Here is a 14990-nt window from a genome sequence, read left to right on the forward strand (position 1 = left end):
TAAATATAAAATCCTGTTGCGCTTCCTTCAAGGTCAAACATGTGGGCTCATTGGAAATAAAATCTGGACTAAAGGATATAATCAGACAATTGGTAATCTCATTGAAGAGTACGAGTCCCCCTGATCTTAATAGGCATTTATTACATATTAAACTCTTCAGCATAAGTTGTACCCTTGATTTTCGTAACGGAATGGATTAATGCTGAAGTAGAGTACGACTTGAATATGTTTAAACATCAAGTAATCCAGCCGACCTTGTATCACACGGAGTTGCCACCAAGCACATTCTTAAAAATAATTTATGACTTCATGGTTCCCCTTGATCCTTTAGGTAAACTGCACCAAAGAAAGTTTCCAGTTAACTTAGAAATATGTCCCAATTCAATTAGACTTTTGTACGGTCCCTTTAATGAGGGAGTTAAAAGCTATGCAGCACAAATTTCCTCATTTGTCAAGGAAATTTCCATGGAAATCCGTTATTGCTATGATTACAATTTCCCAGGATTGTAGTTACCTTAATATTCTTTAAAAAGTGCAGGATAAACCCCACCATGCTTATTTTGATGAACGTGCATTTCTCGATCAGAAAAATGTATATTGAGCAGAGAGGAATATATCTTATGTCATTATATTTCCATATATTAAAAAAAAATCTCAAAAAAGTCTAAATTTTTCGGTTAAAAAGAAAAATGTTATCAGGTGATTTGAAAATTTCTAAAAAATTAAATTTCATTAATTTTCAAGCTGAAAAGCATACCGTACTTTATCTAAAATATATTCAATTAGATTCCTTAAATTATACCTTTGTTTCAGATAGAGAGAGAGAGAGAGAGAGAGAGAGAGAGAGAGAGAGAGAGAGAGAGAGAGAGAGAGAGAGAGAGAGAGAGAGAGAATCTGTTTACATCAGTGATCATATATTGCAATACTTTTCATATCCATTGGTAATATGATAATACTGTATTTTGTTATATGATCTGATACACACGACGCCAAACCTGTTTGCAAGTGTTAGTGATAAAGTTATAATGTGTTTCTTTGCTTTTTCATTATTGTTTTTACTAATATCATCACACTAGACAGTATCATGTTATTACTACATACGTCATATAGTACTTTCATCTGTCATACTGAACAGTTGAGTGTGTTAGAGCACATTAAGAGGCATTTATGTGTATCCAAGAGAGAGAGAGAGAGAGAGAGAGAGAGAGAGAGAGAGAGAGAGAGAGAGAGAGAGAAGGGAGGGGATAACAATATTGCAAGTAAAAGATTTCAATATAGATTACCTGATTTTGTGTATTATGTATTTCAAGTACGATTACAATTCTCAAGTGATTATTTATAAAAGGAAAATATTCTTAGAGTATAGGGTCTCCTATTATCCGTGGAATTCCTCACTAACGGTAGGGGCTCAAATGTAATACCAACGATTAAGGATGGATGACCATATACTTTTATGCTCCATACAATACATATATATCTCCTGATAAAAAATCTTTGTTTCCTTGAAAAATGGTAATTAGATATAAGAATTATTTCCATTATTTCTAAAAGGCATAAAATCAGTCATTCCTCTGTCAGCTGAACAGTTTTAGCAGACGACATTAAATTGTACTGTATATGAATGAAGTGCAAATAATCTATCAAAAGAGGCACTAAATACATATGTACTGTATTTGTTATGTAGCACTTGATAACATATAATGTATGATAATCTATATTGTAATATGTATCACAGTAATAATAATCTACTTAAATACTCTATCTCGGATTTGTTAAAAGTTTATGGAATTTATTTGTTCTTAGTTTATCATAAGATGGAATAGTTTCCTTTCTTTAAATGGGAGATTTTAGAATAAGAAAAATGAAGTTATGTATATAAAATATCTGATAATCTGACTATTTTCTAAGGTAAAAGAGTGAATTTTATTAAAAAAAAATTTTTAAGATATCATACAATGATAATAGATATGATCAATTCTGCTCATCCTTTTTTATGCAAGTAAGAAATGAAATCTAAAAGTAATTTATTCTCGTCTTTTTAAAAATAACTAAGGAGGGGGAGGGGTGTGGCAAGAAACATTCCTTTCCTTTGGTTCTGGGAGAATTGATAGAATTCTCTGACACTGGAAGTCTGTTTTCTTTTTTCTTCAACATAATATATATTTCATTAGTTTGAAATAAGTGAGTTACCTTGTAAATTTGTCAAATTTGTACCTTTTGGTCAACCATTGATAAGAAGCCAGGCTGTAGTTGCAAATTTTTACACATTTTGTAAAAAAAAACTAGTTTTATGTTAATATGAACAGCAGGGGATCAATAAAAACATAATCAATACTTAATAAGACAACATTAATATTATGATTATGCTTGTAATACATTATTCTAATCTAAAATGTATATGGATTCTAAGCTGTACTTACTTCAGTGTCTACAATTTGGATCCTCTTCTTTACATAGGGAAAACTGTAATCGGTTTTCAGAATCACCCTCCTCTTCCACTGTTCATCCAATTTTCCATGTGCTTTTCCTTCTTGAGTAAATGGAGTTTCAAACATAAAGGTATTGATATTATTATTCATATCAAATTCTGTTATGCGATTCGCCCTTTCTTCTTCTGGGAAATAAGGATTAACATGAGTAACTTGGATGTAAGCATAGCGAGATTCTAGTTCATCTGCATCAACCTGAAATATATGAATACAATGCATCATACTAAGCTAAACAATTATTAAGCATTTAAGACATGAAAACGATTATGCCACTGAAAATACATTTATGATCCTAATTAATCTAATCTTAAATGAACCTTATCAACGAAGAGTAAGCTAAACCTTGTGTCAAATTATGCATTATATTGTTCTACATATTTTACAATTATATGGGAAATCCTTCACATAGTTTCTGGAAGTCAGCAAAGAAACTATGTTGCATATAGAAATATCTAAAGATGCATCCTTGAATCATTTTAACCAAATATTTTGTTTCATTTCAAACACACATGGAATACAATATTGAGTAAACTTTCACTGGGAAAACATAATTCCACCATATAGTATATCAATCAATAGAGCATTCTCGTCATTACGAATTAAGGGGTATATTAATGTCATAAGACTTCATTTCAGTGTAAGAGGGTATAAAGGGATTTTGACGAAGGAAAAATCTATTTCTGGGGAGAGACCTGTGACGCCCGGTGAAAAGGGTCCTTCTTTACACTTTTCTGATATAAATCTTCCAAATATACCAGAGAAAGATAAAAGCATGGAATGCAGAGGTTACTGCCCTCGCGCGAGCACCTTGTGGGTGTCGTGTATAAAGCAGGGGCGTGTGAAAACCACTATTCACAGGCTGTCTTCCATTTAGATAATTCCTTCATCAGAGGCCCTAGAAACCACACTTGGACCACGCCACCGACACCTAACACGAACGCCCTCTAGGACATCCTTCTGCAAGAACATATGGCTTGGAAAGGAAAGGGTGGGTCCGTACAAAATAACAGGGAAGGGTTTCACCGGGCGTCACAGGTCTCTCCCCAGAAATAGATTTTTCCTTCGTCAAAATCCCTTTTCTGGGTCGACCTGTGACGCCCGGTGAAAATGTACCTGAGAATGCCTTCGGAGCCCAATAAAGTAATAACATAATGAGGAGAATACAAACACCATGTAACAAAATAATATAATATAATAATGTAAGTAAACATAAAATTACAAACTAGCCAAAGGACATAGTGAACGTAAGGCTAAATAAATATGAAGACAAGGAAACATCCGTGTGTCCAAACGCAAAAGGCATCAAATCTTACATGTCTAAGCATATCTAAACATTAAAGTAACGGTAAATACAATAACAGTTAAACCATAGGAATTAAACATGGTAAATATCTTAGGGCTAACTAACCACCCAGGAGAGTGGCGACGTGGTGTGAGTGGCGGGTAGGAGGGAGAAGAGAAGAGATGGAAGAAAGGAAGAACAAGAGATTAATGGGGAGAGATAAGACTCCCAGCTGCAACTGTTGGGTATTTAAGGGCCTGTAAGTTCTTTAGATAGTGGCGTTTTAAAACCATAGGATATTTCCAACCCGTATATTTTTTAAGGTCATCAAAATCCATGTTCTGGAAGTAATTGATGGAGGTAGCTACTGACCGGATATCATGAGCATGGCGAAATGATTCCGGATTAGCATGTTTAATGAAGTAGAGGATTTGTTGTCTGATACCTTGAATGGAAATAGTACCTCCTTGTTCCCTGATAAACAAGGGGCCAGACGAGCGGGTGGCAGTTCTAGCTAAAAAGGCCCTGAGAGTAGTGACTGGACACAGAGAAGTATCCTGGGGAAGAGGAATAATCTTCCAAGGGGACCACCTATTTTGCAGATCCTCATTTTTAGCTAGGAAAGCTCTGTCTGGAGAAAGAAGTACTTCGCCTGAAGGGAGGAAATCTATGTTTTCTGAGTTTCGTGAGAGAGCTGCTAGTTCTGAGATTCTAGCACCTGAGGCCAAAGCCGATAGAAATAAAGTCTTCCTAAGAAGAGTGATATAAGAGCAGGATTCATTGTCCGTGTCTGACGCAAGTTTGAGGGCATCGTTCAGAGACCAAGAGACCTTTTGTGGACGAACCGAAGGTCGAAGCCTAGCACATGCTTTTGGAATAGATGACAAATAGGAATCAGCTAAGTTAATGTTAAACCCAACAAGGAAGATTTTCTTCAAAGCTGACTTGATGGTGGTTATAGTGCTAGCTGCTAGGCCTTTGTCAAATAGGAACCTAAAGAAAGAGATGGCTAAATTCGGAGACATACGAGAATGGTCTGAATTCTTTAGGAAATCTGCTAGTTTCTTAACGGCCGAATCATATTGACGAATTGTCGAGTCCCTTTTGTCTGATTCGATGAGGAATCTGACACAGTCTGAGTTTGGACTACTTGGGTCAGTTTGGGGAATGGGATCCGGAAGGGACGGAGTTTCAACTCGAGGAGGAGAGGAAACCAACTGCTCTTTGGCCAGTGAGGTGCTACTAAAGCCACTGCCCCTCGGAAGGAGCGTAGTTTGTGTAAAACTTTCATTAGAAGATTCACTGGAGGGAATAGGTAAATATTCTTCCAATGGTTCCAATCCAGGGTTAATACGTCCATGGCATAAGCCTGAGGGTCCAGGTTTGGGGTCACATAACAAGGAAGTTTGTGATTCAGCTGAGTTGCGAATAGATCTACCTGGAGGCCCGGAACCAGCCTGAGTATCCACCGGAATGAATTTATGTCTGGAGACCATTCTGATTCCAGTGGTTTCGTCCTGGATAGTGAGTCCGCTATCACATTCTGGACTCCTGCTAGGTGAGTTGCTGACAGGAACCAGTTCTTTTCTGTTGCCAAGGCGAAGATAGTGACCAGGACCTGATTCAGGTTGGGTGACTTGGATCCTCCTCTGTTGACGCAGTGTACTACGGCTGTGCTGTCTGACACTACTCTGATGTGGGTCGACCTCGGAGGAGAGATTCTCTTCAGGGTCAAGAACACTGCCATGGCTTCGAGAACATTGATATGGAACTGTTTCATGGCGGGTGACCAAGAGCCCTGAAACATCTGATGTTCGGAGTAACCCCCCATCCACTCAGAGACGCGTCTGTATGAACTGTCACTTGTGGAGGTGGGAATTGTAGAGGAACCGATTTGGAGAGGTTCCTTGGTTCGGACCATGAGCGTAGTCTCATTTTCAAGACAGAGGGGATCTTCGAGACCTTGTTTCTTAAAGGTACTGTAGCTCTCTCTCTCCAAACTCGATTGATGTCTTTGAGTTTGGCTTTTAATGGGAGATCTGTTACTGAAGCGAATTGGAGAAGGCCGAGGATTCTTTCTAAGGCTCTTCTGGACACCTGTTTGTGTTTGAGAAAATTCCTGATCTTGGAAGCTATTTCCTTTACCTTTTTGGAAGGAAGGGATAGCTTGTGCTTTGAAAGGTCCCACTGAATGCCTAACCATTCGAAGTGGCCTGATGGTTGCAGGCGGGACTTTTGGAGATTGACCTGAAATCCCAGGTTGGCGAGAAATCGAAGTACTTTTGTCGTAGCTCTGTTGCATTCCAGGGTCGACCGAGCCCAAATGAGCCAATCGTCCAGATAAGCAATGATCTGTATCCCTTGGTTCCTGAGTTGTTCTAACACTGTCTCTCCCAGTTTCGTGAATATCCTGGGAGCAATGCTGAGACCGAAGGGCATGACTTTGAACGCAAAGGCTTTCCTACCTAGGCGGAAGCCTAGGTAAGGAGAGAAGTTTCGAGCTATTGGCACATGATAATAGGCGTCGGTAAGATCGATAGAGGTGGTGACGGCCCCACGGGGAAGTAAGGTCCGTACCTGAGAGATAGTCAACATCCGGAACTTGTCGCAGAGAATGTAAGAGTTTTGTTTTGACAAGTCCAGGACCACTCTCAATGCCGACGAGTCTTTCTTCGGAACAGTAAACAGGCGGCCTTGGAACTTCATTGATCGAACCCGTTTGATTGCTTTCTTCTTGAGTAACTCTGTGGTGTACTCTTTCAGGATGGGAGTGGGTTTCTGGAAGAAGGTCACTGGTGGAGGTGGAGAACCCTGTGACCATTTCCAACCCAAACCTTTGGAGATTATGCTGTGAGCCCACGGACTGAAGGTCCAATGGTCTCGAAAGTGGTAAAGTCTCCCCCCTACCGGGACCACATCATTGCGAGGGAGTGAATCTAGGTCCTTTCCCTCCCCGAGCACCCCTTGTCCTAGGTCCGCCTCGTTGGCGGAACTGTCCTCTACCCCTGTAGCTTCCTCTCTGGTGTCCACGAAAGGAGCCTGAGGATTCGTAGCTAGGGTTGTATGCAGGAGAGGGCATCCAAACGGGGTTGGGTTGTGTACGTAGGGGAGCAGTGAGGTAGACCACCTGTTGAGGGGAATTCGGTTGCTGAGACATCGAAGCAGAGGGAGACTGTGATGACGAGTGGGTAACTGACGATTGATGGTAGTGATACCGGTTCGTCTTGTAAGGGGTAAATCTCTGCTTCTTCTTGAAGAAAGCTTGCTTTTGGGCTTCGACATTCCTTTTGGCAGTGAGGCCCCACCTTACTTGCAAATTTTGGTTTGCTCTCGCAGCGTCCTGCAGAACTTTGTTCACCTCCTCCTGAGGAAAGAGGGTTTTACCCCAGCAGGAGGAAGCTATCAGCCTGTTCGGTTCATGTCTGATAGAGGCCTCAGACAGAACGTATTTCCTGCAACTAACCCGAGCCGACCAGAAATCGTGTAGGTCGATTTGGTAGGACAGAGACAGGTTCTTCGTGAATATCCGAAACAAGGTCTCAGTCGGATAAAGCGAGGCCAGGGACTCCGCGGAGGTAATGGAGTGGAGAGACCTAGCTAACCTATTTCGTGCCTCAAACTGAGTCCTGAGAAGATTCTCCGGTAATTTGGGAAGCTTCTCGGAAAACAGAGTAGAGGCGCAGTCTGGGTCTAACTTCCCTACTGTGAAAGTAGAGGAAGCATCGTCCCAGGCAGTAGAGGTACTCGGGATGAGCATGGAGGTGGGGTCCGTCTCTTTAAGAGCCGGCATGGCAGAACCTTCTTTGACAGCTTCAATAGTGAGATCTGTCAATTTATCCATAATAGGTAAGGTAATAGCAGGAGCAGCTGTAAATATGGTGTAGGCCTCTTTGTGTGGGGTGAGCTTGGAGTTAGCGCACCCCCATTCAGACATCGTCCTGGCCCACACAGCTTGGGCCTGTTCTTTAGGAAATATTACCGTTTCCTTCGGTACCTTGTCTAACCTAACCAAGGCATGCTCTTTCAAACGGACGAAGCCGTTGAATGGGAACTCTAGTCCCGGAGGGTAAAATTCTAGGTCCTCTAGAGGGCGGGTGCCTATGCCATCCAGAGTTATGGTACCATCTATATATGGAGCATGCAAGGCAAACCTCCATGGGTTGTTTTTATCGAAGGGGGGTAATTTCGACGCGTCTGGGGCTGAAGGAGGAGGCATCTGAGTTCCTGAACAGATCAGATTCGCCACCATATCTTTGAGCTCCGTCATAGCTCCTTGGCTTGCCCTAGAATGTTGCTGTATCTGCTCTTTAACAATACCCTTGATCAGGTCGACGGGGAAGGAGGGATCCTGAGCACTACCCGCTGACGAAGCCTTGGACTTAGCGGACTTCGTCTTTTTAGCAGTCACGGTTTTCTGTAAAGTAATATGAACATCAGGATCCTTTGAGGGTCCGGGGACCGCTGACGCAGATAATGGCAAAGCTGAAGGCTTAAAGGTACGTAGTGGCTTCACCTTGGGTCGTACAGGGACGGAGGGATCCCGAGGAGAAGCCGTAGGCTTATCAAAGCCGAGGAAGGAAGAGGTAGAGGAAGGAGTGAGAGATAAAAGGGGGTCCACCAACTCAGCACCACCTACCTGCTCGTCCATGGGTTCGACGTCCAAATCTAGAGAGGACACGTTCCCCGCCAATAAAGCTTCCTCTTCCGTTGGGATGGTTGCTCTAACTGCCTCAATTAACGGGGCCGCTGTCTCCGGCGGAACTGCTGCAGTGGTAGAGCCCGGGAACAGACGAGAGGCCATGTCTCCGTCGAGGAGATAGGGTGCGCCAGACGGAGCATTCCTTTCAAAGCCTGACACCCAAGGACGGAGAGCAGCTCTTGCAGCCCGGAGAGAGTCATCATCAGCCTGAAAGAGGTGAGGGGATTAGTGATGAAGGAGAAGACCATTCTCCGCAACAAGCGATGTATACATATATAAAGAACAAATTAAATCATCGCCAAAGGATAAAAAGGAACAAACTAGAACCAACTTACATCATCGTTCAGGAGTAGGGAGGACAGCTCGTACCAGAGCGTGCACGACTCCGGGAACCACACCATGTAGGAGGCTTGTCCCGGTTCCCGAGAGAAGGATATGGCACAATGCACATGGGACCGGCATAGGTCATGGCCCGAGGGATCATTAAAGGCAGCGGGGCAGCCCTTGGCAGCCCGGCGGACCTTCTGTAAAAGAAAGGAGACATAAGTCTGGATGTTCCTTGAGACTCTGGTCAGTGATCAGATCAACCAAAAGAGTCTAGATAACATTAATTATGTGTGCATAGCATGGTTCAATAATTGAAAACTAGAGTTCCATATTAATATATTAAAACAAAATCAGAATAAATTAATGTACCCTGCGGAACCACGGACAAGCCGAGGATGCAGTGACAGGTCTGTAACCAAGTAATATGTAACTATAAACAGCAGCGGTAAGTTAATGTTAACCTCAATGCTGATCGTCTGGGTGATCTCCGGTGAAGCCGGAGGTCCGGTGAAAAGGTTCGTAATAATGAAATTGTGATTAATAATGAAAAAGTTCGTGTGCATAAGGCCGAAGCCGGAGTCCGAGTGCAGGGGGTCACCGTTGTACTCCAAATATCTGACTAGGTTCCAAACTCAATGAGTATCCCTTATGGCGGAGTAGAACTCAAGGCGGAGAGGATGAACATTCCGAACCTACTCCCAAGGCGGATCGGGGAGAGGACGGAACTATGGGTGGCAGCATAAAGCTGGCCCAAAATAATGACTCATACACGAACGGGACCTATTAATGATGCTAGCTATATCAACAGTAACCACATAATAAAATAAAACGTAAATATCATAAAACGTAAATATCATAAACCCGTAGAAGGAGAGGGGGGAGGGATAACCCGTGAGCGTATAAAACGGAAAACGGGTAATCCACCTCTCCTACTCGAGATTAAGAAAGAACACGAGAGAAAGGGTAACTCGTGACTGTAGCAACAGAAAACGAGAACTCCATGCTCACGCTCTCATGGTTACACTATAAAGAACCAAAAGCACACTATAATATGATATAAGAATAATAATAAAATTGTAATGACCATGAACGAAGAATAACGACTGCGTAGCAAAATACATATAAAGATATAGTCTATAAACGAACGCCTTCCCGAGGCGGGTACTTAAACTATAATAAAGCCAAGGACGTTATTCTTCGTTCGTCCAAATTGGACTTGCTAGCAATAAATACCATAGTAAAACAATAATAAAAATAATGATCAAAATAATGGTTCAAAAATCGTAAGTGACTTAACCAAGAACCTATATGACAGAGTACCAAATGGACAATATTAACGTGAAATTCCAGCAAGGCAAATCAAAACAACAATGGCTGCCGACGCCGAGGAAGGCCAAGCCGATCCATAATTAAAAACCACACTACTGGAAAGAGAACAACTGCCCGGTACTGTAAAAAGCTGTCAAAACAAACTATGGTACTTAACATTGGTAAAGGTGAAGTAGTAGTTTCAGTCATGATGAATTAAATCCAAAAACGGGAAAAAACACCAAGAGCACAAAAAAATACGACCAAGCGAGCAAGTCCAAAACAGAAGGATGACCTAGAGGGCGTTTGTGTTAGGTGTCGGTGGCGTGGTCCAAGTGTGGTTTCTAGGGCCTCTGTTACGGCCCTTCCCTTTGATGAAGGAATTATCTAAATGGAAGACAGCCTGTGAATAGTGGTTTTCACACGCCTATGCTTTATACACGACACCCACAAGGTGCTCGCGCGAGGGTAGTAATCTCTGCATTCCATGCTTTTATCTTTCTCTGGTATATTTGGAAGATTTATATCAGAAAAGTGTAAAGATGGACCCTTTTCACCGGGCGTCACAGGTCGACCCAGAAATAGAGTTACTGTATAGACAAAAGATTTCTTAACATTTTTCATGGGATATTTCTCTGTCAATCCTCAAGAGACTCATGACAGAAAACCCAAAAATTCTACCACTAACTTCATTTATGGTATACAAAACGTGGCTCTCCAGAAATATGTATACTCAAATGCAGTTTAACCTTACAGTATGACTTTACTAAGTTAGATACCTCACCAAATCAGCTTGGTAAGTAAACAATATTTGGTGAAGTTACATGGTATCAAAATAAATCTTAATTACTTATAAGCTATTTTTCACTTTCATTTACCAAATAATTGAACTTAGAATTTCAAGGCTATAGTAGAGTATTATAAAAATAAAAGCATATATTATTCTAAAAAAAAGTAAAAATGAGAAGAAAGCATGATATATGAAAATGGAGTTATATAAAAAATGGCCACTTCACCTACTCTCTATCCCTGTATTTCAGTGTGTGATAGGTACAAAGCATATAATTGAATTGAAAATATTTATTGATACAAGAAAAATAAATATGCATTGATATTTTTATAATGAACATGTACACATAGGCTCAAACACAAACACACACACACATACACACACACACACACACACACACATATATATATATATATATATATATATATATATATATATATGTATGTATATGTACAAATATAAACACACACACACACACACACACACACATATATATATATATATATATATATATATATATATATATATATATATATATATATATACATATATAGTGTTGGGATTCAAATATCTTGTCATTTGGTTCTATATTATATATATATATGTATATATATATATATATAGTATATATATATATATATATATATATATATATATATATATACATGTGTGTGTATATATATATATGTATATATATATATATATATATATATATATATATATATATATATATACATATACATATATATGTATATGTGAATTTTGTAATATTTATGTCCACATGCTGATACTGGATTCTAGCAAATAAAATGATCAATCACAGCTATTTTCCAAATAAGCTACGTAAAAAAAATGGTTAAACATCATATAATGATATATAGGCAATGATAAACTTGATAATATAAAGATAAATCTATGTACCATTAGATATGCACTACATGTCTAGAAGTTTGTTTGGCCCATGTGCACAACTAAGTAACAAACTACATGTTATCAGATGTGATGTCAGTAAGCTACTATGAGTGACTGTCATATGGTAGTACTTCGCCAAATTAGGAAAAAAGCTATCAGATATAGAGAATTTATTAATATAAAAACGGTCATAATTTGAATCTAGCTACCAGTGTAATTTTCTTGAACTAATACCTCCTCACCTGGCCAAATTCGCAATTCATTTATTTGCTAGAAATAGTAAATATTTCGGGAAATAAATTCATATATTTCAATAAGTTATTGCTTTACTTTTTATCATGATAAATAAAATCATATGAAAGAAAACATTGCGAGCAAGGAGTTACTGCTATATTTCCTGAGAATAGGTTTAAAATTAATAGTGAATATAATAATAATGAAAAAGACAGTTAGGAATGAATATATGATTAGTTTTATTATTTTTCTATATTCTCCATCATGAAGATCTGCAGCATATACTATTGTACTCTATAGATAACGAACTTAAAAACCTGAAGGTATATCTCCATGTACCAGTAAAGTGAATATGCATGTTTGGAAGTTGGGCTTTTTTAAATTGTCATTATTATCCTATAAATTATATTTATATTATTGCTTATTGATTTCATGATGATGTATATTTTCAGAAGACAATATTAAAAACAATTAATTATATGTTTATCTTTTATTATTTGGCATTAAATGCTGCTATTCTATAAACGAAATAATATTAAGGTACCTCTTTATCAAAGAAAAAATAAAAGAAATCTTTACTAAATCAGATTATTTATCATAAGATTAGCTAAATCCTCAATAGTAAGGTGACTCCTCTTATCTGAACATATGATATTCATTCTTGAAAACTCGCAGCAATGGCATTGATAATATTTTTAGTAATCTGTACACTTTGAGGAACCTAAGCCTTCGCAGGGCCGCTAGAATTTTGCAAACCATTTTCTGCCTAGTACCAAAAATCATTGATACTGATTTTATGATGAAATCAATATCTGCTAACTTGGCAACACTGGTTAGCCGGTTCGCCTAACTCATGAAAGTCTGTGAGACGGTTCTAACGAACCAGGGTGAAAAGGCAGAATCTCACTAATGATATGTATAAAGGCCTATATATATATATATATATATATATATATATATATATATATATATATATATATATATATATATATATATATATATATATATATATATATATATACAGTGAGCCCTCGTTTATCGGGTAGGATAGGTTCTAGACCCGACCGCGATAGGTGAAAATCCGCGAAGTAGTGACACCATATTTACGTATTTATTTAACATGTATATTCAGACTTTTAAAACCTTCCCTTGTACGTAGTACTGTTAACAAACTACCCTTTAATGTACAGAACACTTAATGCATGTACTACAGTACCCTAAACTAAAACAGGCACAAATATTGAAGGCGATTTTATATCATGCGTTTCCTAAACACGCCAAAAAACACGATAAAAAAGGGCAACCAATGTTTTGTTTACGCTTATCTCTGATCATAATGAAGAAACAAACACATTTACACATCTGTGTATAGGTTAGTTTTTGCATCGATTATATTGATTATTCAGTACAGTATGTTGATTTTGTTATTACCAATGTTTTACTTAATTTTTCTTAGGACTTCCAAATGAAATGTTTTTCTTTATGACGCCGCCGTTTCAGGCGGCGTCATAAAGTACGCTCCATCTTCGATCGTAATACAGTAAACAAACGAAGGCATTTAACGCGCATGATGAAAGTGATAAATAATGATATTACAGTAAAATCTTTTAGAAAATATATTATTACAAATATTATTTACCGTATCTATATAAAATCATACAGTACATACTGTACGTAGCAAAGCAGGAAAACAATTTACGAGAGAGAGAGAGAGAGTGAGAGAGAGAGAGAGAGAGAGAGAGAGAGAGAGAGAGAGAGAGAGAGAGAGAGAGAGAGTTGTTTTACGTACGTAAATGTAAATTTTGAACAAAAAAATATGATAGGTTATAACATGTATATTCAGACTTTTAAAACCTTCCCTTTAACTTAATGCATACTAAACTAAAACAGGCACAAATATTAAAATGTTAGAATATTAAAGTAAAACATGTATAAGAAAAAATAAAGATTGTTACTGTACTCACCATGAAAGAAGTTGAAGAAAAACTTGAATGATGATGGCGATGAATTTGCTGCACAGTAGAAATGATGATGATGAAGCTGATGATGTCTTCTACTGTGCAGCCAATGATAGTATTTTACGTCTCTTCAGACGGAGGTGTCTTTTCCTGGGACACCTCTTCAACTTCTTCCTGGGACACTTCTTCAATTTCTTCCGAAGGCATAGTAGCAGGAGGAACTGGCTCTTTTTTGCGAGGCTGGAAGAACATTGTGATCGGAAGTTGCTGCCGCTGCTTCTTTTTTCGCTCGAAGAGCATCCTGTAGGGAGTCATGATGTCATCGATCTTGTTGCAGAATTGCATAGACCGAACCATATCCTCGTCCCACTCTTGCGACATTTCTTTTACCTCCTTCACATGGTTGCAGAACTTGGCAAGCCGTTCTAATGTTAAGCCCGTTTCTTCGACATTTTCTTGGGTCTCTTCCTGCGTTTCACTGGCCGATTTCGTCAGGTCTTCTAGGTCTGCGTCAGTTAACGGCTGGGAATGGCAGTCCAACAACTCGTCGACGTCTTCAGTCATCATGTCGCCAAACCCGTCACCTCCAATTATCGCAGCCAACTGCACAGATTTGCGTATTGCAGAGTGTTGAATCTCATACAAGTAAATCCCTCGTCATCGTAAACAATCTGGGGCCACAACTTCTTCCAGCTCGCATTAAGAGTAGCAGGTTTCATTTCTTGCAGTGCCTCCTGGATATTCTTCAGGCACGTGGCTATTGTGTACTTCCGCCAGTACGCCTTCAAATTGAAATTTTCATCTTCATCTTCTTGGGCAGCATCCACACACGCAACGAGGTCCGCCAAGGTATTCTTCGTGTAGAGGGCCTTGAACGCCCTGATAACCCCCTGGTCCATCGGTTGAATTAATGACGTGGTGTTGGGTGGCAGGAACTGAACCTGAATGCCCTCATGCGACAGGTCAGTTGCGTGTCCACCAGCGTTATCCA

The 14990-nt window shown here is 39.2% G+C and overlaps 1 protein-coding gene across 1 annotated transcript in view; it reads right to left on the minus strand.

The window, feature by feature from the left end:
* Positions 1–14990, minus strand: part of Ziz (dedicator of cytokinesis protein Ziz) — a 573699-nt gene that overhangs the window by 66133 nt on the left and 492576 nt on the right. Inside the window, exon 33 of the mRNA XM_068386849.1 lies at positions 2421–2684. Within this exon, the coding sequence (XP_068242950.1) occupies positions 2421–2684 (264 nt within the window). The remainder of the gene's footprint in view (positions 1–2420; positions 2685–14990) is intronic.

The sequence above is a fragment of the Palaemon carinicauda genome, chromosome 1, assembly GCF_036898095.1.
Source record: "Palaemon carinicauda isolate YSFRI2023 chromosome 1, ASM3689809v2, whole genome shotgun sequence".
NCBI classification, from domain to species: domain Eukaryota; kingdom Metazoa; phylum Arthropoda; class Malacostraca; order Decapoda; family Palaemonidae; genus Palaemon; species Palaemon carinicauda.